Source organism: Zeus faber, assembly GCF_960531495.2.
Source record: "Zeus faber genome assembly, chromosome: 11".
Lineage (NCBI taxonomy): Eukaryota > Metazoa > Chordata > Actinopteri > Zeiformes > Zeidae > Zeus > Zeus faber.
The window spans coordinates 15,267,358-15,292,609 of NC_137205.1; the positions used below are offsets into that span (position 1 = coordinate 15,267,358).

Genomic DNA, 25,252 nt, shown 5'->3' on the forward strand with positions numbered 1-25,252 from the left:
GAAACATAGAGCATTTTACTATATATTGCTCTATGAATCTTTTTTATTTTACAAAATAGATATATATTCCGTTCTTATATCTGTTTTGCCTTTATATTTCTACTTTACTGCCTTGCAAGTTTTTTGGGGTATAAAAATATAAAACAAAAACAAATGTATAACGTTTAATTTATTGTAATCAAATGTATATATTTATTAATAATGTATATTTATAGTAAAATAATAGTAAGTCAATAATAAATAAGTTGTACATTTGTTGAAGCCGTAACACACATTGTGCAGTGGGAGAGGTCACACTAAAACAATACAAAAATAAAAAATGTGCACGTTTCAGTTTCATGCATGACTTCATGTTCACTGTTGTCATTGTTTTCCTGTTGTCGTAATTGTTCTTTTCATTGTGATTCATTGCTTGAGAGATGGAATCTCCCTTCCCATCCATGGGTGTATGTTCCGTATCCACCACTCTCTTCATCAGTCTCACAACCCCACTACCTCAGAACATTAGCCTCTGATCGATGGTTTTAATATTTAAGTAACAGTGTCCACATTGTACTGGCCTTTGCGGTTTTATCACTGTCCCTTGGGGGGATGATTAAATATTTGTCTCAATTTCCAATACCAGGAAAGGCAATAACTCTTTGATTTCATCAGATTAACAAGTGACTAAATTAACCCTCATGTGCTTGGAGAAGGAATGGGGTACAAACTGCAGCAATCCATCCCTTGTGTTCTGGAACACAGGATGTCCTAACGGAGCTTTAAAGATCTCTGCTGCTGTCATCAACAAAGACCTTTCAGGGCAGGTTGGTCGTCTGCCAAAAAGCCCAGCACATGGACATTTTGTTCGAGTTTCCACAATACATTTGCTTCCCTGACCCCGACACTGAGGGATTCATCGTGGATGAAACAACGACGGTGAAGAACTGACGATGAAGATTTTTAGGCATAAGACTATTGTAGTCATGACTACAATATTAATCTGAAGAAGAAAGAAATGAGATATAGCTTTGCACGCCATCTTTTAACGAAGCAATTACCCACCGGCGATGATTAAACTATCTGTCTGAAAGGAAAACATCTTTAATATGGTAAGAAGATTTAGTTCACCCATCGAGTCAGTTCAATAAACTTGGATGGAAAGTTTGTGTAAAATAAGTGAAAAAGCAGGAAATTGGGAAAGAATGTTGCAATCAGTCCCAAACAGGGAAACCATTGAAAGTAACACAGAAACCTCTAAATGGGAAACAATAAAAACAACTAAATATTCTAACATCACGATTAAAGGATGGCTGATAAAGTCAACCTTACATAATCCTTTTAATTCATATCTAACTTATATCCATTTCGTCTTTAGTTTAATGGTTTGTAGTAATGACCTCGGGCCTAAAACTCTTCATCCATAGCAGACCACACTTTAATGATCTTTTTATTGCCGCTAGGTCCTACGTGCCACTGTCTCCCTTTAAAATATTCAAAGCGTTTCAGCTCTGCACAAGTTTAAGAGTAGAGCAACGGCCCTACCTTTAGGTGGAAAAGACTCAGCAGGTACGAGCTGCTGTGATGGTGTATTTCCTCTAGTTTAGTTTTGATGCAGGTGATTAAAACACACTGCCAAGGTCGAAGCCTACCCTTTTCGAGGATCCTTCGGGAGGATATCAGATTAGCCCAGGCCTTAATGGAACAGCCAGCCGCTGTCCGAATCAATACGAGGGCTCCAAGGGAAAGAGAAGTCGGAAGAGGAACTAAGGGCACGTCTTAAATTGAGAGATTGCTTCCATCCAGCTCTCGCTAAAGTCACTAAATTACATCAACCCAGTATGAAGACTTTTGTGTTCCACATGAGCAGGTCACCTGGCCGTTCACGGCGCCACACGTTGAGTGCCAAAACAATGTGACAATATCCGAAAAGAACGTGGAGGTCTATAAAGCGTGTCTCCCTGTTTCCGACTGGACACAGGTCCCGCCGGTCTGCACTGGAACAGATTTCCCCAAAGAAAAAAACAGGAAATTATTCATTTGACTCTGTGTAAGATCAGGCGCTCGGTGCATGCCCGCCCCATGTCCGATAGATGGCGCTGTGTCACTCCAAACATACGCCCTCCGTTTTCCGAAGCTCCACCTGGTGCGCTGCTGGACGGTCCTGCAGGAACCCAAATGACTTTTTATTTTTTGGATATATGTATATTTTTGTATATTTATTTCTCATAACTGTCTATTTTTATACTGTATATTTTAACCATAATGTTTAAAACCTTCGATTTTTATTTGAGGTTATATTCACTTATCAGTACTTATACATATATATATATATATATATATATAATATTTTTTAATTTTTATTTTTATTTTAAACAGCAGTGTTTGAAATCTCCTCTATTTATTTGAGATGTTACACTTGACTTTTTGTTCTCCACTTGCTTCATTTGGCAATGTAAACGCATGCATCCCATGCCAATAAAAGCCTCGGGATGAGATTGAATTGTGTTCTGACGTGTTATGAAATAAGATAAAATTCAACTTCATTAATCCCTGGAGGGGAATTCAGGCCTTACAGCAATATATATATATATATATATATTATATATATATATATATATATATATATATATATATATATATATATATATATATATATATATATATATATATACAGTATGTCTGTGTATATACACACATAAATATATATATATATATATATATACACATAAATATGTATGTATATACTGTATATATTTATATACATAGTGTAATATTGACATTAAAGAAAGACTGAACGAAGTCCTCCTACGAATATTACCAAAACGCGCGCGCGCACACACACACTCTCTCTTTCTTTTACTCTTTCTCGCTCCCTCTCACACTCACACACTCTCGCTGTCTCACGCACAACACACTTTTATTCTCACTCACACTCGCGTACGCAGTCACACGCATCATAGCCCTTCCAGCCTTCCTCTCCTCCCACTTTGTCTCACTCCCCCCCCTCTCTCTCCCTCTCCCTCTCTCTCTCTCCCTCTCTCTCTCGTCCCTCTCTCTCCCTCTCCCTCTCTCTCTCTCTCCCTCTCTCTCTCTCCCTCTCTCTCTCTCTCTCTCTCGTCCCCTCTCTCTCCCTCTCCCTCCCTCCTCTCTCTCTCTCTCTCTCTCTCTCTCTCTCTCCTCTCCCTCTCTCTCTCTCTCTCTCTCTCTCTCTCTCTCTCTCTCTCTCTCTCCCTCTCTCTCTCTCTCTCTCTCTCTCTCTCTCTCCCTCTCTCTCTCTCTCTCTCTCTCTCTCTCTCTCTCTCTCTCTCTCCCTCTCTCTCTCCCTCTCTCTCTCTCTCTCTCTCTCTCCCTCCCTCCCTCCCCAGGCGCCTTGCATGGCGCACAGCGTGGAGCGTTTCCCTGCGCTCTTCGGGCTCAGAAGCTCCACCTGAGCGACCGCGGCAACTTTGGAGAATTGACACTTTTTCATCGACATTGACTTATCATGCGTCGCGTTTCAGGTGCAGTGATTCACTTTATGTCGAGCGTTTACGCCCGTGCGCCCTGATCCGAAATGGCCACGGCGCACTTTACGCACCGCAGATAACCGGTGGCTTTTTGGACTCAAAGTGGCGCAAAATGGACGAACGGTGAATCCCCCTTTATTATTATTATTATTTTTTTTTTCTTTAAGTCGCGGGTTTCCCGACCATGGCCGCCCTGCGCAGGAAATTCGGGGAGGACTACCAGGTGGTGAACACCAACCGGGAGAGCGCTTTCCCGGCGGCGCCGGCGAAGAAGAAGCGGCAGCGCTTCGTGGAGAAGAACGGCCGCTGCAACGTGCAGCACGGGAACCTGGGAGGGGAGACCAGCCGCTACATCTCCGACCTGTTCACCACGCTGGTGGACCTCAAGTGGCGGTGGAACCTGCTCATCTTCATCCTCACCTACACGGTGGCCTGGCTGGTGATGGCCTCCATGTGGTGGGTCATCGCCTACATCCGTGGGGACCTGCACCAGGGACACGGGGACGGCCACGACCCGTCCTACACCCCGTGCGTGGCCAACGTGTACAACTTCCCCTCGGCGTTCCTGTTCTTCATCGAGACCGAGGCCACCATCGGCTACGGGTACCGGTACATCACCGAGAAGTGCCCGGAGGGGATCATCCTGTTCCTGTTCCAGTCGCTGATGGGCTCCATCGTGGACGCTTTTCTGATCGGGTGCATGTTCATCAAGATGTCCCAGCCCAAGAAGAGGGCCGAGACCCTCATGTTCAGCCAGGACGCCGTGGTGTCGCGGCGGGACGGCAGGCTGTGCCTCATGTTCCGCGTGGGGAACTTGCGCAACAGCCACATGGTGTCCGCGCAGATCAGGTGCAAACTCATCAAGGTAAGGCAAACAGAGCGCCAGATGGGCTCTCTGACGACCTCCAGATAAACCACACGCACGCACACACACACGCACACACACGCACACACACACACACACACACGCACACACACACGAACACACACACACACACACACACACACACACACACGCGCGCGCGCGCAAACATAACTTTCATGCACCATGCACCATGCGTAAATAAATTGGAGACCACTGTAATTAAAGGACCCTCCAGGCTCCTTGGTGCATATGGAAATTTGTAATTTGGAACAGTTATCATTTCTGTTTCACAGACTCTCGAGTTGAATTGCTGTGGAAATATATGGAAAACCAAAAGTAGTATACCACAGGGTGTCTGCTACACCTACTTAATCAAGATGAACCCAACTCACTCTTTACTTCGCTTCTCACTTACAGGTGAAAGTCCTTGTAGGCCTACTTACCTGTCGGAAGTTCTGCGGGAAAAAAGGTCATTTGTGGAATTATCACAGCCTTTAATCGCTTACCTTGATATCTGACCCAAAGAAAACTGTGATGATAACAATAGTTCCTAGAACCATCTGGTTCATAACTCGCCCTGTTTCTCTACCTCATGATCACCTCTGCCTGCCCTGTCCCAAATGTATAATACCTGCATTACTAATATGTGACTAGTCCTGAAATCGCTCTCAAATGTTCAATGTGAAAATTTGTCTTAAAAAGGTCAGAATTGCTTTCTGATCCCTGCAGACTCATTGGACGCTATTGCAGGGTACGGACCCTCGAGGCTCCTTGTCGTATTTTGTTGTGACAGCTCGCACGCTGGAAGAGTCTTTATCCTCTCCTTGCGTAGAATCCAACAATACACAGGAACGGTTGCACATCTGAAATAATCTGAATTGATCTTCTTTGTTGTTAAAGCCCAGTTGTAAGCAGTTCCCATGATATGGGTGTCGTACCAAATAATTAAAACAAAAGGCTGAGGATGGCGTGGCCATAATGGGCCCTGATTGGCGGCCGCGCTCGTCCTGGACGGCTGCGATAAGAGAGGAGGTGGAGTCCGGTCGGGAAGAGAAGGGCCGTGTCCGACATCAGAGCCTCCGGCCAAACGATGAGCATTTGGACAGGTGGGAGAATCTGTGCATCAGTGTGTGGCAACGTGGACGATACTGTGCGTGTGTGTGTGTGTGTGTGTGTGTGCGTGCGTGCGTGTGTGTGTGTGTGTGTGACAGTTAAAATCCCAAAGAATGAAGCTGAGAGAATCAATGAGTGAGGAGGACGCCTGGAGACAGAGGAAACTATGGAAGGAGAATTACATGAATACAAGAACACATAAAACATTAACGCTTAAGTGATTTACGAGGACCATAAAAGGTATTTTAGTTTCTGTTCCATTTGTTCCTGAGTAAAATTTAATTTTAATACCAGCCAGGTATTATATTAACTTTAGATTTTTATCAGCCTGAGTCCTGTTTATGACCGTCTCCCCATTGAGGAGAGGACGGGCGCCCTTCACCCTGCAGAACGCAGCCTAGCAGACTACGCTTGCTAGTTAAAAGGTAGGCTTTCCACTAATAAAGAAGAATGCACTTTTCTGGAAAACGACTAATGAACATCACACTCACAGATTGTGGCGGCGTGTGGCGGAGCACGGGGACAAATGGCACCTGGCCTCCTTTTAATTGATTGTCATCGCCATTTACCACCGCGTGCACAATAGGCTGTTAAGGAGACAAACAGCATTCGGGAGGTGCTTGGCCCTTGTTTATTATGATTGTACTTTCACATCCACATTAGCGGCGCAAATCAAGTTGCGCGTTGGTCGGGTTAATGAGGCGTGCAGGCGCAGCGGGAGGCAGAGAGGCCGGTCATGCTTCAGTCCCATGAAGACAGAGAGAGAGAGAGAGAGAGAGAGAGAGAGAGAGAGAGAGAGAGAGAGAGAGAGAGAAAGAGAGGGTGAAGATGCTTTTAGGAATCAAGTACAGTCACGCGTCTCTGCTAATCTCCCGGTAAGAGTCGGGCTCACACCCCTGCGGGTGTCTCAGCTGGACTCAAAATATATCAATATAATATCGATACTGTGGTATGAGACCAGATATCGTCGGGGATTTTAGTTATTGCAATATTGTGATAAAAGTAAATCTTGTCTTAAAGGAGAATTACAGCAAAGTAACGCAACTTTCTGAACATCATACAGAAATGTGACCAAGCTCACCAATTATATCATAAAATATTTATAGGTATTATATCGATGTACTGTTTTCTGTAAATATTTGTGTCCAAACTTTCTTTTTTTGGGGGGGGGTGTTGGAATTTGCCCAGGCCTACTTTCAATCTGTATTATTAAATTGTTATGTTTTTGGGTTATAATAATAATAATAATAATAATAATAATAATAATAATAATAATAATAATAATAATAATAAAATATAGCTGCAGGCAGCAATGCATGGGGTCCAGGTTAGTCGGTGTGACTTGTGACTTCCCAGATTGGGACCGGCACATATTTGAAGTCAATCACATACCTGTCAACCCCCCGTTTTCCCAGGGATTTTCCAAAAAAAAAAACAACAATAATAACTGTGTTTTTTGTCGTAGATGCATTTATTTTCCTAATTGAATGAAACATATGGCTCCAGGTGTGCCGTGTCACACAATGACGAATCCCTGTGACCAATCGGTAATCTGCAGTGTTTTCACGTGACCTTTTGATATCGCCGACGGAGCTGAGAAAAACCCAATTTTTGACTTACTTCTTCGACAAATGTTGTCCGATGTGGATCAAACGTGGCCACAACGTGCGTCGACTGCTCCGAATACAAATGTTATTCATTCGTGTCCGTGGGTTCGGCAGGTTTTGAGCGAGAGACACTTTGACCGGTGATAATGGATCCAAACAAAAACAAGGGTTCCCGCCCTTGGGACTGGACACCTAGTAATAATGCTCATGACCTGGGTTTTAATTTTGAGAGTGGCACTGACAGCTGTGTGGACAGTCACACATTTATCCTTTTTCTCCCAAACCACAAAGGACACGACCACTGTGTGAATTCCAAAATCTCGCCACGACCCAACCTCTGTTCTCCGTCTCTCTCGGCCGGAAACACCAGGGCTGCAGCTTGTGCCACGAGCCTCACAGCGCTCCTTCTCATTGGTGCTCGGGGCTTCATGGCCTTTCCTTTTTACTTTTCTTCAAAGGCTCTTCCACTCACGTCACTTATTTTAATTTTTATTTTTATTTTTTTTGAAGGCCCACAAAACTCCGTGCGAAATAGCCACTCCAGAGTGTGCAATACCAAAAAACATCTGAAAACAAGATTAGGTACCAAGTTATAGAAGGATATACAGTATATAGTGCACAAAAGTACACATTATATGCATTTATTATCATGCAATAAAAATGCACTTGAGAAATTACTGTAACATGGGATTTGACTTTCAGTACTTGCACTGCAGTTATTTTTAAAGTAAATATTAATGATCCTGCCAATTAGCAACCCCCTTTAACTTCTGTATTTAATCCAATCCTAATTTAAGATGTACCCAGGCTACTTTCTACATATTTTCTTTAAAACTTTAAACTGTGTACGTTGGGTCACACCTCTGTATGCATCGGGAAACAACTGCTTTCCAAGTTTTGTGAGAATGCAAATTTCACTTAATCACATTTTTAGTCATTTGCTCTCATCTATGCAATACGTCTGTATTTTGTCCGGGTCCAAAGACATTACACTTGTAATAACCATCACCAGACAAGAAATAAATCCAGAACAAATGAGGACTTTTTCCACTCTCTGTCTGCTTCCGGTGCCAAATCTTCAATCTGGGCGCGATAAACTTGGAAACAGCCCGTCAGCGGCGTCTGTGTTTGCATGCAGATGCGCCGCTGCTCCGCTCAAGTGCTGAGCCTCATTTTAGGTGGATTTAAAACGGCAGACAGCCACCGGGTGAAAAGACGGAGCAGCCAGAGCTGTCGAACGCCAGGGTTTTTAGGGCATCACCGAGGGCCTCCTGGTGGAACAGCCGTGGCAAAAAAAACAAAACAAAAAAAAAACACTCTGGCATCGGGGACGAGGGAGACAGAGAGAGAAAGAACAGATGGAGAAAATAATGCCGAGATACTGCGAGGAAAGGGGGAGAGAATAGAAAAAAGATCAGCCGAGGCTCACTTTTCTTTTCTGTCGTGGTTTTCGGAGGCGTTTTCCATTCCGTCCTCTATTAGGAAATGGAGTTGCAATTATACTTGTGGGAGCAGCCTTGAAGACAACTGGCCTGAACTCCACAACATTGGGGAAGCGACCTCCCCGACTCGAGCTCCTTTCACTCCTTGTCACGGGATGATCAGTTCTGGCCGAGAGGCCAAACCGACCAATCAGTTGAAATCAATTTCATTTAGCACGTCTCCTCATCCCCAGGCAACGCCGGCAAGCATGATGGACTGACTCTTATCTCCAGTTCCATTACGGCGGAACTGGTTGACTGGTTGGAGAGGCTCCGTCCCTGTTCGTATAAACACCAATATAGGGGGAACGCTGAGAGGAAAACCCAATCACTCATCCACGGCGTTTCCACAGCGCGATAGGGAATTCGGGAAAAAAATAAAAATAAAAAAGCCGCCTCTCCGAGGTACGCAACTCGAGCGGTATCTGGTTTGGCCCATGTTTGTCAGTATAGATTTGCATTGGAAAACAGCCGGCGACACCTTTTTTATCTGGCGGATCTGCAGCGGGAGCGTAGGAGAGCGCCAAAGGGGCCTGCGCGAGGAGCTTTGTGTGACAGTGTCGGGATACAGTCATCCGTCTTTTTTAATCTTGAGCGACAAAGACGGGTTGGGGAGGGGGAGGGGCGGAATTGCCCTCAGCCGCCGCGACGCAACGCACGTAGAAAAACAATAGTGAAGCGCATGTAGAGGCCTGCGAGCACAAACCCTCCAAACCCCCCGCTCTAAAATCAGTTGTGGATGAGGGAATCTCTGGATATAGATAGACAGATACAGTAGATGCATTTGCATATTGTGTGTGTGTGTGTGTGTGTGTGTGTGTGTGTGTGTGTGTGTGTGTGTGTGTGCGCGCGTGTGGTTGTCAGAATAAAACCATTACAAATGAAAGAATAAAACCATTTTCAGTAGTTAGAGCACAAATCAGTGCTCGACATGTAACTGTCATTTCATGGTCGAATAACAAGAAACAAGGTTTTTTTCAGGTGTAAGAAGTAAAAATATCTTTGCTTACAGGAGTGGAATTTGTTCCGGTAAAATAACTCAATTCAACGCTTGTTTATGTTGAGAGGTGTGGCAGGAATAATCATAACATTCAAAGGTCATCATTTTTTGGTCTTAAATGTCAGAGCCCAACCTAATAACCTTGTCGTTTAGATTTTTCTCTCGACCCGATGCTGGTTTTATTTCGTTATAGTTAAGTTATATTTCAGTGTCTACATGGAGAGAAAGCGGTTGACATTATAAACGTTGTGTTTTATAAAAGCTTTTGGTGAAGCGAACAGGTAGAGAAGGCGAGATTCATGTTCCCTTCAACACGTTCATGTATACTCGGCACGTTCCACAAAGAATAAAGCGGCAGAGGGAAAGCGATTCCAGCGAAAGGAGGAAATGGCAAACACAACGATAATAAACAGGAACAAGAGAGTTCACGCAGAAGGGAGCTGGTGTATTAAGATGGTTTTGTCAGATTGTCTAAAGATGGTTTTTGATGAAGTTAAAAAACACACGCGCACACACACACACACACACACACACACAACAGGCGGTAACATTGTGGGAAATAATCTGGGTGTGAATCAATTTCACAGGGTACGGTGTTATCTATAGCAGAGTGAAACGGACGCTCTTGTTCAAGGAGACTCAGTGATAGTTGGTAGAGACAGTGGAATAGTAAATAAGTTAAAATAAGTGTTTGGCAGCTCCCCCTCGTGCCACCAAAACAGCTCTGACCCGTGGAGGCATGGACTCCACAAGACCTCTGGAGGTGTCCTGCGGTATCTGGCACCAAGACGTTAGCAGCAGATCCTTTAAGTCCTGGAGGATGCGAGGTGGGGTCCCCATGTTGTTCCAGCTCATCCCACAGATGCTTGATCGGATCGGACCCTAACCCCTCACATCCACATGATGTCGAAGAAAACATGATTCATCAGACCTGACCACATTCTTCCATTGCGCCATGGTCCGCAGCTACGCAGCCCCATACACAGCAAGCTGTGATGCACTGTGCGTTCTCACTCCTTTCTATTATAGCCAGCATTACGTTTTTCAGCAATTCATGCTACAGTAGCTCTTCTGTGGGATCGGACCAGACGGGCTGGACTTGGCTCCAGATGTGCATCAACGAGCTCATGGGCGCCCATGACCCAGTTGCCGGTTCACCGGTTGTTCTTCCTTGGCCCACTTTTGGTGGGTACTAACCACTGCATACCGGGAACACTCCACACGACCTGCCGTTTTGGAGATGCTCTGACCCAGTCGTCTAGCCATCACAATTTGGTCCCTGTCAAAGTCGCTCAGATCCTTACGCTTGCCCATTTTTCCTGCATCTAACACATCAACTTCAAGAACTGAGTGTTCTCCTGCTGCCTAATACTGTATATCCCACCCCTTGACAGGTGCCAATGGAATGAGATGAGCCATGTTATTCATGTATGTGTGTGTGTGCGTATATCTATACATATATATATATATATATATATATATATATATATATATATATATATATATATATACAGTGGTACCTCGACTTACGACTGCATCTACCTAAGACTAATCCAAGATACGAGTAGCGATAGTCGCTAAAATTTGTATCGACTTGCGACCGACTGCTCCAAGACACGACCGTGGTAATTTGCAGTTGGTGCATCGGCGGCCACTCAGCAGTCAGTCAGCAGTCAGTCAGCAGTCAGTCAGCAGTCAGTCAGCGGGCGACCTACATCGTGTGTGCACGTAGTTCGTGGCTTATCGATATTTTTCATTCATATTTACTGTGTTTGTGCTGTGTATTTTGTTTATTTTCACCCTTCATGATTTCATAATTTATATGGGAAAAATTGCTTCGACATACGACTCTTTTAACATATCACCGTTCTTATAGAACCAATTACAGTCGTGAGTCGAGGTACCACTGTATAAACATATATTTATGGATTTGTTGTTATTCTATTCAGAGCTTTATTGACTATATACTACTTTTTTTATTTTACTAAATTTTTTATGTGCCTTTTGTGTTCCCCTGTGAACTGCTCTAACGCCTTAATTTCCCCCTGGGGATAAAGTATCTATCCATCTCTCTTCTGCCATCTTTTTTTTTTCACCACTGTTTGACCACACTGTGAAACAGATATAGATGACAGAAAAGAAAAATAGGTTTCTGCAGATTGATAGACGGATGGAAGAGACAGAGGAGGAAGGCGGGGAAAGAAAGAGAGAACATGACGTTCAAGATGCCGGAGAACTCCCCTGCCGCACGGTCATCTGGGCAATTAAATGCTTCCACACCAGTGAACGCACCGTGGGCAAGACCTGTCCAAACAAGGCTGTCTATTCCTCCACCACCCATTCACCCCTCCACCCACCGCCGGCGATCCGCACTAGAAATCGCTGTGACGGGCTAAGGCTGTGGCTATACCGCAGACAATGCACGGATAAATATTCAAAAACCCAAGACCCCTTAGGTGGGGCGGTAACGGAGTGAGACAAAGCGAGAGAGAGAAAGAGGAGAGGATAACATCCAACGCTCACTTTCCCGTTCTCACCCTCTCTCTCCCGCCCTCTCTTAGTCTCGCCAGACGCCCGAGGGGGAGTTCCTGCCCTTGGACCAGTGTGAGCTGGACGTGGGCTTCGGCACAGGAGCCGACCAGCTCTTCCTGGTCTCCCCCCTCACCATCTGCCACGAAATCACCCCCAAGAGCCCCTTCTTTGACCTGTCCCAGCGCTCGCTCCGGAACGAGCAGTTCGAAATCGTGGTGATCCTGGAGGGCATCGTGGAGACCACAGGTACGGGCCGCTGTCACGTTTCACATAATAGTTTGGTTCATCCCTGTTTTATACTCACCTCTCATGTATTTCGTAGGTAGGCCTCATTCTCGCACCAGTCCAGCCTTCTCTCCATGCTGCGCCAAGTGACGGGGGACAAATCCACAATCTGCATGCAGGGCAAAAACTCCACATTTCAGGCAAAGCTGACATGATGCCACAACAGTCTGACCAATTTTGAAGAGTTATTTCAAAAATGCGTTTCATTTTATTGATAAATTCGCTGTTTGCTGAGGGCGGATTGTGGATTTGTCCCCCATTACTTTACATTGAGCTCCAAGATGGAGGGATGGAACTGCAGGTCCAGTTCGGAGGAAAGGCCGGACCGCTGTGGGAATGAAACCTACCTCAGGATGAGCCTCAATAAATCGGAACTATTCCTTTAATCTTTCCCTTTCTTCATTCAACTACGTCCATGCCAAACAATCAGTGTACGTATTGAAATACATTCTATTGAGATGACGTTCCTATCGAATAGATACCGAGCCTCAAGCCTCCATGAATGTTGGAGTAGAGAAAGGTGTTGAGATTTTATTCGGAGGGATATCTCATTACTGCTGAATCCGTTATATGCCCTGCTATACCATGAGAAGAGGGCGTGTCGGTTTGATAAATGAGCTGCAAACTCAGTGGAAGTTCCACTCCATTTTCTCCCTCCCCGTGACAGCCAGAGAGCAGAGGTGCGTCCGAGACAAACGCAAAGCGCCGGGCGGACAGCAGCAGCTCTCTTGGTTAAACGAGCCAGCAGATGCTTTCTATCCTGGAATTTCAAGCTGCCCAAATACGAAAAAAAAAAACAAACACACTCACATGCACTTCCTCTGCACCCAACTTGACCACTGAACATTTAGACTGTCGAAAGAGCCTGGGTTGTGAGTTGTAAGCGGTTCACCAAGCCTTATCAAGACAAATTTCACGGATATGATGAATGCGCTTTGCCAAGTCAACATATTCGGAGTCCGAACGAATGGAAATAATGCAAACACATGTAAACACCGTATTCAAAATGTAAATATTCTCATTCTGATTCATGTGTGCACGTAAACACACTGTATGTCCCTTGCTTGTGTTCATATTCCGTCTTCTTTTCATCCCAACTCCAGCCACGCAACCCCCACCACTCCGCCATTGTTCTAGAGGGTTTTGTGCTACTGAATAGGCTTAGGAAGAAAGGCGGGGGATCAGCAGGGAAGCAGGCAGGCAGACGGGCAGGCGGAGAGACAGGCAGGCGGACAGATAATGTCATTAAATCACATTGCAGACAGAGGTGGGCTCTGGCTGCGCCACCACTGTCTGAGCCAGGAATAAGGGCAGCGCCACCTTCCTATGGGCGGAGATTCTCCTCCTTCATCACCCTCAAAACCACTAGTCACTTCATTACCCATTACGTTGGGCAGGTTCTGCTGAAACTGTTGAGTTTGATGGCTGTCCTCCTCCAAAATGATTCCAATTATTATTTTAGTCTGCAGAGCTGACAGATCCACAGCCAATTAATCTGGTAACTTATAGGCACAATTTGTTTTCTAGTGACACCCTTAACACTGCATGACACAATAAAACTTAACATAACGCAATTTAACGTAATAAAATTCAGTCCAGGATTCAAAACGCAAAACAATGTTTTGAAACAGGCTAGTGGAGTAGAACTGGTGTAGAGGATATTACTGCTGATATTACTCCTGTCCTGTCCTGTTCTATGTTCTGTCCTTTCCTGTCCTATTCTGTCCTGTCCTGTCCTGTTCTCTGTCCTGTTCTGTTCTGTCCTTTTCTGTTCTGTCCTGTCCTGTCCTGTCCTGTTCTGTCCTGTCCTGTCCTTTTCTGTCCTTTTCTGTTCTGTCCTGTTCTGTCCTGTGTCCTGTCCTGTCCTGTCCTGTCCTGTCCTCTCCTGTCCTGTCCTGTCCTGGCCTTTTCTGTTCTGTTCTGTTCTGTCCTGTCCTGTCCTGTCCTGTCCTGTCCTTTTCTGTCCTGTCCTGTCCTGTTCTGTCCTGTCCTGTCCTTTTCTGTCCTTTTCTGTTCTGTCCTGTTCTGTCCTGTGTCCTGTCCTGTCCTGTCCTGGCCTTTTCTGTTCTGTTCTGTTCTGTTCTGTTCTGTTTTGTTCTGTGTCCTGTCCTGTCCTGTCCTGTCCTGTCCTGTCCTGTTCTGTCCTGTCCTGTCCTGTCCTGTCCTGTTCTGTCCTGTTCTGTTCTGTCCTGTCCTGTCCTGTCCTGTTCTGTCCTGTCCTTTCTGTTCTGTGTCCTGTCCTGTCCTGTCCTGTTTGGTGTCCTGTCCTGTCCTGTCCTGTCCTGTCCTGTCCTTTCTGTTCTGTGTCCTGTCCTGTCCTGTTTGGTGTCCTGTCCTGTCCCTAAGGTTGAAATAAGGTTGGTGTATTTTATGACAGCCAACTTCTGAAATGCAAAACGACTTCAACCCATTCTTCTTCTTCTTCTTCATCTCCATCCCATTGTGGTGAAATGCTTGAACACATGCAATATTACTATCATTTTGATTATTGTCTTCTTTTAAAATAAAAATCTGAAGCAATTATCTAAAGATTAGCTCTCATGCTAATCTTTGTGTGGTCATTTCTGTGGAAAAAAAGGTGTCCCTGTATCCAGCTCAACGTTATCTGGAACCTTTCCATACATCCATCCATCCATCCATCCATCCACCTATTCATCCATCCATCCATCCACCTATTCATCCATCCATCCATCCACCTATTCATCCATCCATCCATCCACCTATTCATCAATCCATCCATCTACCTATTCGTCTATCCATCCACCCATCCATATTGCTATATTCAATATTCAGAAAGACATGCGTTTCAATGGCCTTATTTTTGCTTTTTATCAGAAGTTCTGAACTGATGTGTTCCATTCTGGATGAAATCCGTATTATTTTGTCAACAAATATCAATTTGTTCACATCAGCGTTGTCTGGTTAGATGAGATTAGTATTTTTTAATGTTAAGGAAGTTCACAGAGAGGAAAAAAAGAATGGTTCACAGGATGAAGACATACAGTACATAGATCATAGTTCATAGATGATGAAGCCCTATTTTGCAGATTCCCTGTTAAAAAGAGAGTATTGAGAAGAGAAGAGAGTATTGGAGATTAAAACACCAGTTTAAACCACAGTGAAGGTTCATGCACATTTTGCTCGAAAACAGCTCCTTGGCTGTCCTCTTCGTCTCTGTTTTCAACACCGTTGGCAAGCATTTATATTCATGCAAGATGCACTAAACATTAACAGACGTCTGGAATACCCTACGCCAAAATGGTGAAACACATCTGGTGTGGTGGCGAGACTAAATCTGTAATCTCCCTCTCTGCATTTGATTTGGTGCTGTTATGAGGACTGCACAACGTGGAGAGAAAATACGCGATGCGTGATAAAAGAAAAAGTGTACGTGAAAAGGTGGATATTGCAATGTGAGGGATGATACGACAAGCAATAAACCAGATATTAAAAATGCAGTTTAATGATGTGTATTCTAATGTTTCCATTATTACCGGTTGTGAGAAATTAGACCTGGAAAACAAAGAGTCTATGTGTGCTCTGTATGAATTCCAATCAAATGAGGTTGTTTCAATTACAAGTGGATTAAACCAGTTGCACTTTTCCCCCAAAAGATTGGAAACTTTACTTGCACCGCTAATGAAATTGTTCCCTGAACTTTGAAAACATCTCCCTGGCAAGAAAAGTAAAAAAAAAAACAAAAGAAAAAAACATCTTTGCTGACATCTAAGCTCATATCACATCACATCATTTCTGCCCTTATTGTGAAAAGGGCAGACATTTCTTTTTGCTGGTGCAAAAAGCTACAAGTGAAAGTAGAATTGGCCTCAGCGAGCGGACATGAACCCATTTACTGAACACGACACTGTGACACCATTTTGGACTTGCACAGCGTCAATCATACATTTTGTATACACTGCAAGATATACTGCTGAAACCACTCCGTCCAGTACCTCAGTATTTACAATTTGGCAATATTTCTGGGGTGACGGAGCTCTCTTAAGATACGTACACAATTATTTGAAAAACAAGCATTAGTGATGCAGATAAAATGACCAGGCATGTGAAGGCGTTGTTCAGAATAGCTAGAACAGTCTATGAAGTTCAGAAAGTTGCATTAATACAACACTTAACCATATCATGATACTGAGATAAACAAAATTAAACATCTAGTCTTTACTCTTTAACAATTTCAATTTTACATGAATATATCATATTATATATGATACTATATATATATATATATATATATATATATATATATATATATATATATATATATATATATATATATATATATATATATATATATAAAATATTATCGTCCAGCCAATAGTTGAACAAAAAGAAAGCACCTAAGTCAAGAGACTGACTTGGACTTAAGATGTAAATGGAAAATTGAAATAGAAAATTAACCTTTTCACTCAAAAGTAGGATGATCGAAGGTATTACTCATACAGCTGTGAATTCACATTATGCTTATTGATCGATCGGGGAGCCGTGGAACAGATTTAACAGAAATTATGTTTTTCACAAAAGCTATGGTCAAACGCAGTCAAAAACAACTTCAGAAACAGCAACCACACATGTTGTGTGGCTTATGTTATTAATATTAATAATAATTATAATAATAATAATAATAATTATAATAATAATAGTAATAATAATAATAATAAAAATAAATATAATATAAATATAGCAATACACAGCGTCCAGTTTAGTCGCGTTGGGTGTGCCTTACAGTTCCCGGGTTCTCTGAAATCGCAGCACGATTTTCTGAGTTTACTTGAACGCAGCGCGGTCTGTCGTCTCATGGTTGCTCGTCTCGCGGAGCAACCACTATGCGGTCTGCAAAGCGCAACCTTCCTGTCTTTAAAACAACCGTCCATGTTTTCCTGTAAACCACAACTTCTCATTGTTATAACTCACCACGCGGTCTGTGGAAATGGAGCTGCACTCTCCGTGACGGGCACGTCATTTATTTGTTGAGTTTTTTCCTTGGTTTATATTTTTAATAAGAGACGTTTCCATGAAATACTGACAACATTTTATGGATTATTTTCTGTTCTATTTTTCATTAATCCGGCAAAGTAATGTGGACCATGGATTTAAAATATCAATCTAACAGATCTACTGACATCTACCAGGTAAGAAGCTATATAAATATACACATAAATGGATAGTTTGGTAACGTCTTAAGATTACAAAGTGACCCAGTCCATGGCGCACACTGGACACGGTCCAACTGGTCATTCTCAATCGGAATCTGTACATTTATAGTAAATAATATTATGATGTCATAAAGCGTCTTACTGTAAATCTCATCGTGTTCATTTTAGAATGAGACACTAACGTATCCGTTAACCAAGACAAACTGAATATTTCGGGTCAAAGTTGTTCAGTTTTTCACTAACATCTGCTCCGTATGTGGATCATTTTGAATTATATTTCAACCACAGATCCTTGTTACGCAGCGGTTTAAAAGACACCTCAACCGTGTTTGTAGGTTATGCCGAAGTATGTGTTCCAGATAGTTTTAGCCGGGTTGGACATATTTTGGCATCAGACGTATTGGCTTGTCGGTCTTAAAGTCGGTCAATCTTTGGTCGTTTTTTTGCTAATATCTGGTCCGTGTGTGGATCGATTTGAATGAAACTTCAACCATAAGGTCTTTGTCACAGCGCGGTTCAAACAAGACTTTGACTGTCTTTGTGTGTTATGCCGAAGTTGGTTTTACAGATAGTTTTAGGCTTCACAATTCCGAGGACTTTTCCTCTTATAATAACAATAAGGGGCTGCCGAACAATTTCAATAGACTGCTGGCTGGACCCCTAATAATAATAATAATAATAAACTTTATTTATATAGCACCTTTTAAAATAAAGTTTCAAAGTCCTTCACAAGGAAAAAATATATGAATAAAAAAAGGTAAACCACGATAGTAAAAACAATTTAAAACAGTTTATAGGTTATACAAGATTGGGAAGGAAATATAGGTGCATAAGAGCTACATATGAGGAAGAGTATATTAAGTAAAATAAAACATTATATTCAAATGTTTTATATAACTTTTTTTTAATATAAGTTTTAAGTGTCTTCAAATGTGAAAGATAAATCAGACCACAAGCATATTATTAAAATATGTCATCTTCTTTTACTACCAAAGTCGCCACAGCAGATCATCTGCCTTCAATACCTTCTGTTCTGCGTATCTTCCTCCCTTCCACCAACCGCCCGCATGTCCTCCCTCACCACATCCATAAACCTTCTCTTTGGCCTTCCTCTTTTCCTCTTGCCTGGCAGCTCCATCCTCAGTATCCTTCCCCCAATGTAACTCTCATCTCTCCTACACACGTGTCCAAACCATCTCAATCTGGCCTCTCTCACTTTTCCACCAAACTGTCCAACCTGAGCTGTCCCTCTAATGTACTCATTCTTAATCCTGTCCATCCTTGTCAACTCCCAATGAAAATCTCAACATCCTCAACTCTGCCACCTCCAGTTCAGCCACCTGCCTTTTTGTCAGTGCCACCGCCTCTAAACAGTACAACATAGCTGGTCTCACGACCGTCCTAATTAAGTATTATTAAAATATGTATTCAAGAGATATTTAACAGAGGATAAGGAGCTTGCCAGTCTGATCTCCTCAAGGAGGTTGTTCCAAAGAGTGAGGGCCCTAACCAAAAAGGCCCAGTCACCCTTGATTCTCAGCCAAGACTGTGGAATGGCTAGCAGAGACTTGGCCGATAACCTCAGCTCACGACCGGGCATATACTGTATGGTGTCAGGAGATCTGAGATGTATTTGGGTCCAAGTCCAGAACGGGCCTTAAAAGTCATCAATAATATCTTTAAATAAATTATAAAATTTACCGGAAGCCAATAAAGAGAAGCTAAATTGGGAACAGGCTCTCTTTTTTTGGTTTTGTTAAGGACTCTGCAGCTTTTTGGACCAGCTGTAGTTTATGTAGACCCTTTTGACTCAGACATGTGTAGAGAGAGTTACAATAGTCCAAACAAGAGTAAATAAAAGCATGTATGACAGTCTCTAGATTTCTCACGGATAACATGGAACTGATCCTGGAGTGTGTCCTGAGTTGCAAATAACAAGACTGGACGACTGTGTTGACATGTTTGTCCAAGCTGAGGTTGTTATCAAGGGTGACACCAAGATTTTTGCAGTTTTGGTACAGAGAGCCCAGATGTAATGAGGTATAAGGACTAGCTGTGCCAGGGCCGATTATTATTTCCTCAGTTTTATCAATATTCAGCTGCAGAAAAGTTCTGGGCCATCCAGCATTTGAGGCCAAGGATGCAGTCGTTGAGTGTATTAATTTGATTCAAAAAAATCATTGGGGTAAAAAGAGAGTTATAAATGAGTGTCAGTCACAAAGTAATGGAAGCTCACATTGTGCCTGCGGATATTTGCCCTAAGGTGTAACATGTAGAGAGAGAATAGGAGTGGTCCAAGGACAGACCCCTGAGGTACCCCGCAGGTCATTTTCACAGAGGATGACGGTGACTTGCCAATGGCTACACTAAAAAATCAATCTTGTAAATGAGAATAAAACCATTTTAAAACTGAACCAACATTTTGGAGACGTTCCAATGATCAACAGTGTCGAATGCAACACTTGGATCTCGCAGAATTAATCTGAAGATTTTCCAGCATCAGCTGGACTGACCGTCATCCCGCCCGAACCAGCCTCCCCTTGGATGAGCTGGTGGGCCTCCATGCCCCCCAATTGCAAAGGTGAGGCCTGCCCTACCGTAACCGGCCAGACGCCCCACCCAGCCGCAAGCTCCAAGCGCCCATCCGCGTAGCCAAGTGCGTTCAGCGCAGGACAATCCGGAAGTCACCCGTCGTTGCTCCCCGCAGCCCGGCCGGGTCGCAGTACGCCAGAAACCACCCAGCATCTTTCATCACTTTAAGGAGTGCAACCTCTGTGCTGAGGTTTGCTCTAAATCCCAATTGGAATGCCTCAAAGAGTCTGTTTCTGTTTAAAAAGCAGTCAATTGTTCAGCAACAACTTTTTGTAAAACCTAAAAGGGCAGTTTAGAAATTGGTTTCAAGTTATCCGGGGAGTTGGGGTCTAAAGAGGATTTTTTTCAGAAGGGGTTGAAAAATTGCATTCTTAAATAAGCAGGAAAATAACCAGACAGTAGAGACATGATGATTATGGATAGAATAAATGGGCGGAAAGATCCATACACTTCTTTGAGAAGTCTCACAGGCAGGATGTCAAGAGTACACAAAGGGAGCTTCATTTTATCAAATCAGTGAGAGTATCAATACATATTGTGTCAAAGGACTCAAAGAGGGCAGTTGTTTTAAAATAAATCGTTGTCCTGAGCAGGAGGGGGAATGTTAATTCTGATCCTGCAGACTTTGTTGACGAAGATGATTAAAAGTTCTTCATATTCTTTAAAACATTTCTCAGGGGAAGAGTCCATATTGACATTTGAAGGCGCTTCTGTGCCATGGTTAATTACCTTGAACAATGTTCTGGAGTTGTGTTGGTTCATTTCGATAAGGTCCGAAAAATACCGCCTTCTGGCAATTTCAACCTCTGTATTAAAATTTGTCATAGAGTCTTTTAAAGTGTCACGGTGCACTGTTCGTTTAGAAGCTTTGCACTTTCGCTCTGCGCGGCGACAGTCCGTTGTTAGGGCATGTATGCTGTCAGTTATCCATGTTTTTTCTGTTTAAATGGTGCAATTTGGTCCAAGAAAATGTTTTAGGACTGTCTCAGCATCTTGACTTGAGCCAATGTCATCTCGGCAAGACAGGAGAGCATCTATGCAGGACCTTGCAGGGGTTGGCTTGTTATTGGAGAGAATATTTTGGATCACAGATGTGAACATGCATTTGTGGTCAGAGACACTCACATGTTTGCATAGTAAATTGCCTATAGTAGTACCATATGAAAGGACAAGATCAAGGGTGTGGCCCTTGATGTAAGTAGGCCTTGTGACAGTGTTACGTAAGTTAAAAGTTTCAAAAATGTTTAACTCTCCATGGCTAAAAAAACAGTCACCGCCAAAGCCAGTAGATTAAAATGCACGAGTCTTAAGGTTCCCTCTAATAGACAAACACAAGGACTCAAAAATGAAAAGTCACCCAAGGAGATGAGTGAGCAGAAGAAGTTGTTATTTAAGGGGACACTTTTTCAGTACTTGTGCACAGTACTTCAGTACTTCAGTACTTGTACATTTGGGTCTCTGATGGGCCTACTAACACACAAACTGGGAAATAAGACAACCCAGTCAGTTTTTTGTGAGCTGTCTGTTTCAGAAAACATGTCTGAACATGTACTAATGTATGTCATCGCGGTAATATACATCAGTTCAGGAGAATTAGAACAGCCCTCCCATCTGAGCAGACCCACTAGCATTGAAGCTAAGAGCGGATCATAGGAAGTGCTCTGTTTGCTGCAGAGACCAGCACAAATCTTTAAAAATAATGTAAAATTAATACCAACTGTCCATGACAAAACTGCAGATGAGGGAAATGTAAGTATTTAAAAAATATTTCTGCTGTGTTTCTTTCTGGGTGTGTATGTGTTTGTGTCCACTGTTGACTGACTCTTCTTTCGGGTGCGGCGCGATCCGCTCCACGTTTCTCCAAACAAAACTGTAAATGTATTTATTTTATTTTCTGACGTTTCCATAATTGAATGAAACAAAAAATCCCGCAGTCCCGCCATATCCCGCGCTGCTCCAAGCTCCGCGCTGCTCCACACACTGTGGTGGAAGTTGGAACGAACTTTTAAATGAGGCCTTGTAGATCTAATATCATAAGACTCAGCAACAGGATTGTTTATTTCTGCTTTAAATTTGTTCAGAAACAGATTTTGGTGGACTGATAAGGTGAAATCAGTGAAAGTTTACAGACTAAATACAGCGGAACCCTGAGGAAAGCTCAAATCCCATTGGCTCACAGAACTAGGGGCCTCAGGAGGGTGGCTCCTCCCACTGAAACTTTAGAGGCATGTTAGAATAGCTAGAGTATCTGAGTCGTATTTTCAGCAAAAAAAAAAATTGGGGATGTTTTGGGGACCTCAGAGACCTATATTAACTTGGTGAAAAGGAGCATAATAGGTCCTCTTTAAAAACAACTGAAAGTCCTCCCCCTCCACCAGATAACCTGGTACAGTTGAAAAGGGAGAAGTTGTGGGTGAGAATTCTATCAGGGGGACAGATTCACCAGCATTTAGCCAGGTTTCTGATGTCATAAAAAAGTCAATTATGTTAGAGAAGATAAAATCCTGGCAAATGAAAGGTTTGTTGGAGAGCAGACCAAAGTTAACAGAGTGGCCAAAAGTAGGAGTTGGATTTATAATAATTGGCTGTAGTTGGCTGTAGTTGAATATTAGTTGGTGGATAATACATTTTCCAGTGAACATGTACTGCGCAACAGGCATCGATCGCCAGGCCAACAGCTTTCGCTCTGGCTGGTTTGTCTCCGATCCTTATCGTCAACAAATAGTCAATGCTTAAGACGGTGTGACAGAATAGAGATTTCTTTGAGCCGTTGTAACCAGTGCTCGAAGTGGGCTCACCGGTACGTTTTGCTCTTTGCCGGATTTTTTATTGGGCACTGACACTTCTCACAATCTGCCGGTACTCTGTTCTGACCTCTCAAGAGGACATATTATAAAATATAGCATATTTAATTGATTCGGAGCACACAATTTTATTATGATAACGCACAAGCTGCGAGCCCCGGCTTGAGGTTGCCATGACGTCATTGACCATATATGGACACGGACGGGGGATTTCTTTATACCGTGGGCGTTGCGTCTGCGCTTTCTATTTCGCACCTTTTTGGTGAAACAGCGGGTTTCTCTCATTATCTAGGTCACCAGTACTGCTGCCGTCGTTGGTAAAGGCTGCTGCCTGTGCTCTGGTTCAAGTGAATTACAAACTCCAAATTCCCAACGGGCCGAGACAGAAGGAAGTGATGCTGCACTCCATGGGGACTCGGGAATCTGTAATTCGAGGAAAATAAACTACAGAGTACTTCCAAACAACAGTAGAAGTATTTATTTATTATACATGTGAGTACCGGAACTTAATTGTTCAATCCATACCACGGTTCACACACAATATAAACAAAACAAAAAAGAACTCCATCACCTACACTTGATGTATTCATGTCAGAATGCCGCAACCTCCTAATTGGGCCGATAACATATGATCAAGCGGTAGGTAATTGTTCAGACCCGTGTGCAGATAAAAATGATAAGTCAACTTTGACCTCTTTTGATGAAGAAAATTATTTTATTCATCAGACAGCACACACACCACCGGCCCCTGGGTGTCACCATGGGAACCGAGGCGACGTTACTGTGAATCCAGGGAAGAGGCATCTGAATACTGATCTCACCCACCGGAGACCCGGCTCAAGAGACGGTGTAAAGAAACCACTCTAAGCTGATGTCAGAACAGCTCATTACAGGCAACACGCCTTTAATTATCCTCTCTTTTCCCTTTCCTCCTTTGTCTTTTTCGGTCTTCTCTCCCCAAGGGATACTCTGGTTTCATGAGGTGTGTTAGAAGAGGTCCCGTCCCTTTGAATGTGTTCAAATCTCCGATAGCAAGAGAGGAAAGGTAGATTGTGGAGAAGGGAAAAGAGAAGCAACAAGCAAAGAGAAAAATGCAAAAACAAACCAGGAGGGAATAGAAAGAAATATTTGGTGTGTTGGTATGAATTAATTTAAACCGCCCCGCCCCCCCTCTCTCTCTCGCTCTCTCTCTCCCCCTCCCCTTGCCCCTCGCCCCTCCCATCCCAGGTATGACGTGTCAGGCTCGGACATCCTATACAGAGGACGAGGTCCTGTGGGGCCACCGCTTTCTGCCGGTCATGTCCCTGGAGGAGGGCTTCTTCCGGGTGGACTACTCCCAGTTCCACAGCACCTTTGAGGTGCCCACGCCACCCTACAGCGTCAAAGAGGACGAGGAGAAGACCTCGCTGCCCTCGCCACTCTCCACCCCCACGCCGGCGCTGGCCGAGGGCCGAAAAGCGACGCGCCGCGACCGGGTGTTTTCCGTCGACTGCATCAACATGACGGGGGAGTCGGGCCACCACGGGGCAGGCTACAGGGGAGCGGTGGTGGGGGGAGGCCGGCTGCCCAGCAAGCTGCAGAGAATGAGCTCGTCTGGGAAGGAGGACCTGCAGAGGAAGGTGCTGCTGCTCAGCTCCCAGCACGCCGAGAAGGCCTGCAGCACGGGCGACCTGCCACTCAAGCTGCAGCACCTCGGTGCTGCCCACAGCCCCGAGGCCGACGCCCTGCTCCAGCTCAAGGCGCTCAAGGTGGGCTTCGAACCCATGACCCAGTCCACAGGGGACCTGTACCAGCCCAGCCTGCACAGCGAGCCCACGCCGGCGCCCATGCCCAGCCCGCTGCTCTTGGCCGGGGGGAGGCCGGAGGACAACCTGCCGGCCAAGCTGAGGAGGATGAACGCCGACCGCTGAGGTCTCACCCGGACGCCCACGGACACTGACCGCTGGCCGACCGGACCCACGAGCCCCTGAACGCTAGAAAGCAGAAGGAGGGGATAGTTTACGGATTACTTTTTCTTCTTACTTTGCTCTTTGAGGCACGACCTACTGGGATTACTGTGATGTTTTTGTGTTTATTAGCAAAGGCATTCATGCAGGCTTTCATACTGACTAACGTGTACACACACACACACACGCACACACACACACATTAGGAATGACTCATGTGCATGTATACACTTAATCATTATGTATGCACCACTGCACTTGTTAGTTGATCTCTTAGTTTTGACTCAATATATATATGAAATTATAACGATAATAAATTATTTGAATCTTTCACTTGTTGCTCTGTATTTTTGTTATTTCTACCAACA

The 25,252-nt window shown here is 43.9% G+C and overlaps 1 protein-coding gene across 1 annotated transcript; it reads left to right on the forward strand.

Annotated features, from left to right (window-relative positions):
• Positions 1–3,672: 3,672 nt before the first annotated feature.
• LOC307236482 (G protein-activated inward rectifier potassium channel 1-like) lies at positions 3,673–24,848 on the forward strand (the record flags this gene model as incomplete). Its single annotated transcript, XM_080008920.1, has 3 exons — positions 3,673–4,353; positions 12,116–12,332; positions 24,166–24,848. 3 exons carry the CDS (start codon positions 3,673–3,675, stop codon positions 24,846–24,848), a joined length of 1,581 nt encoding a protein of 526 aa, XP_079865046.1.
• Positions 24,849–25,252: the final 404 nt, after the last annotated feature.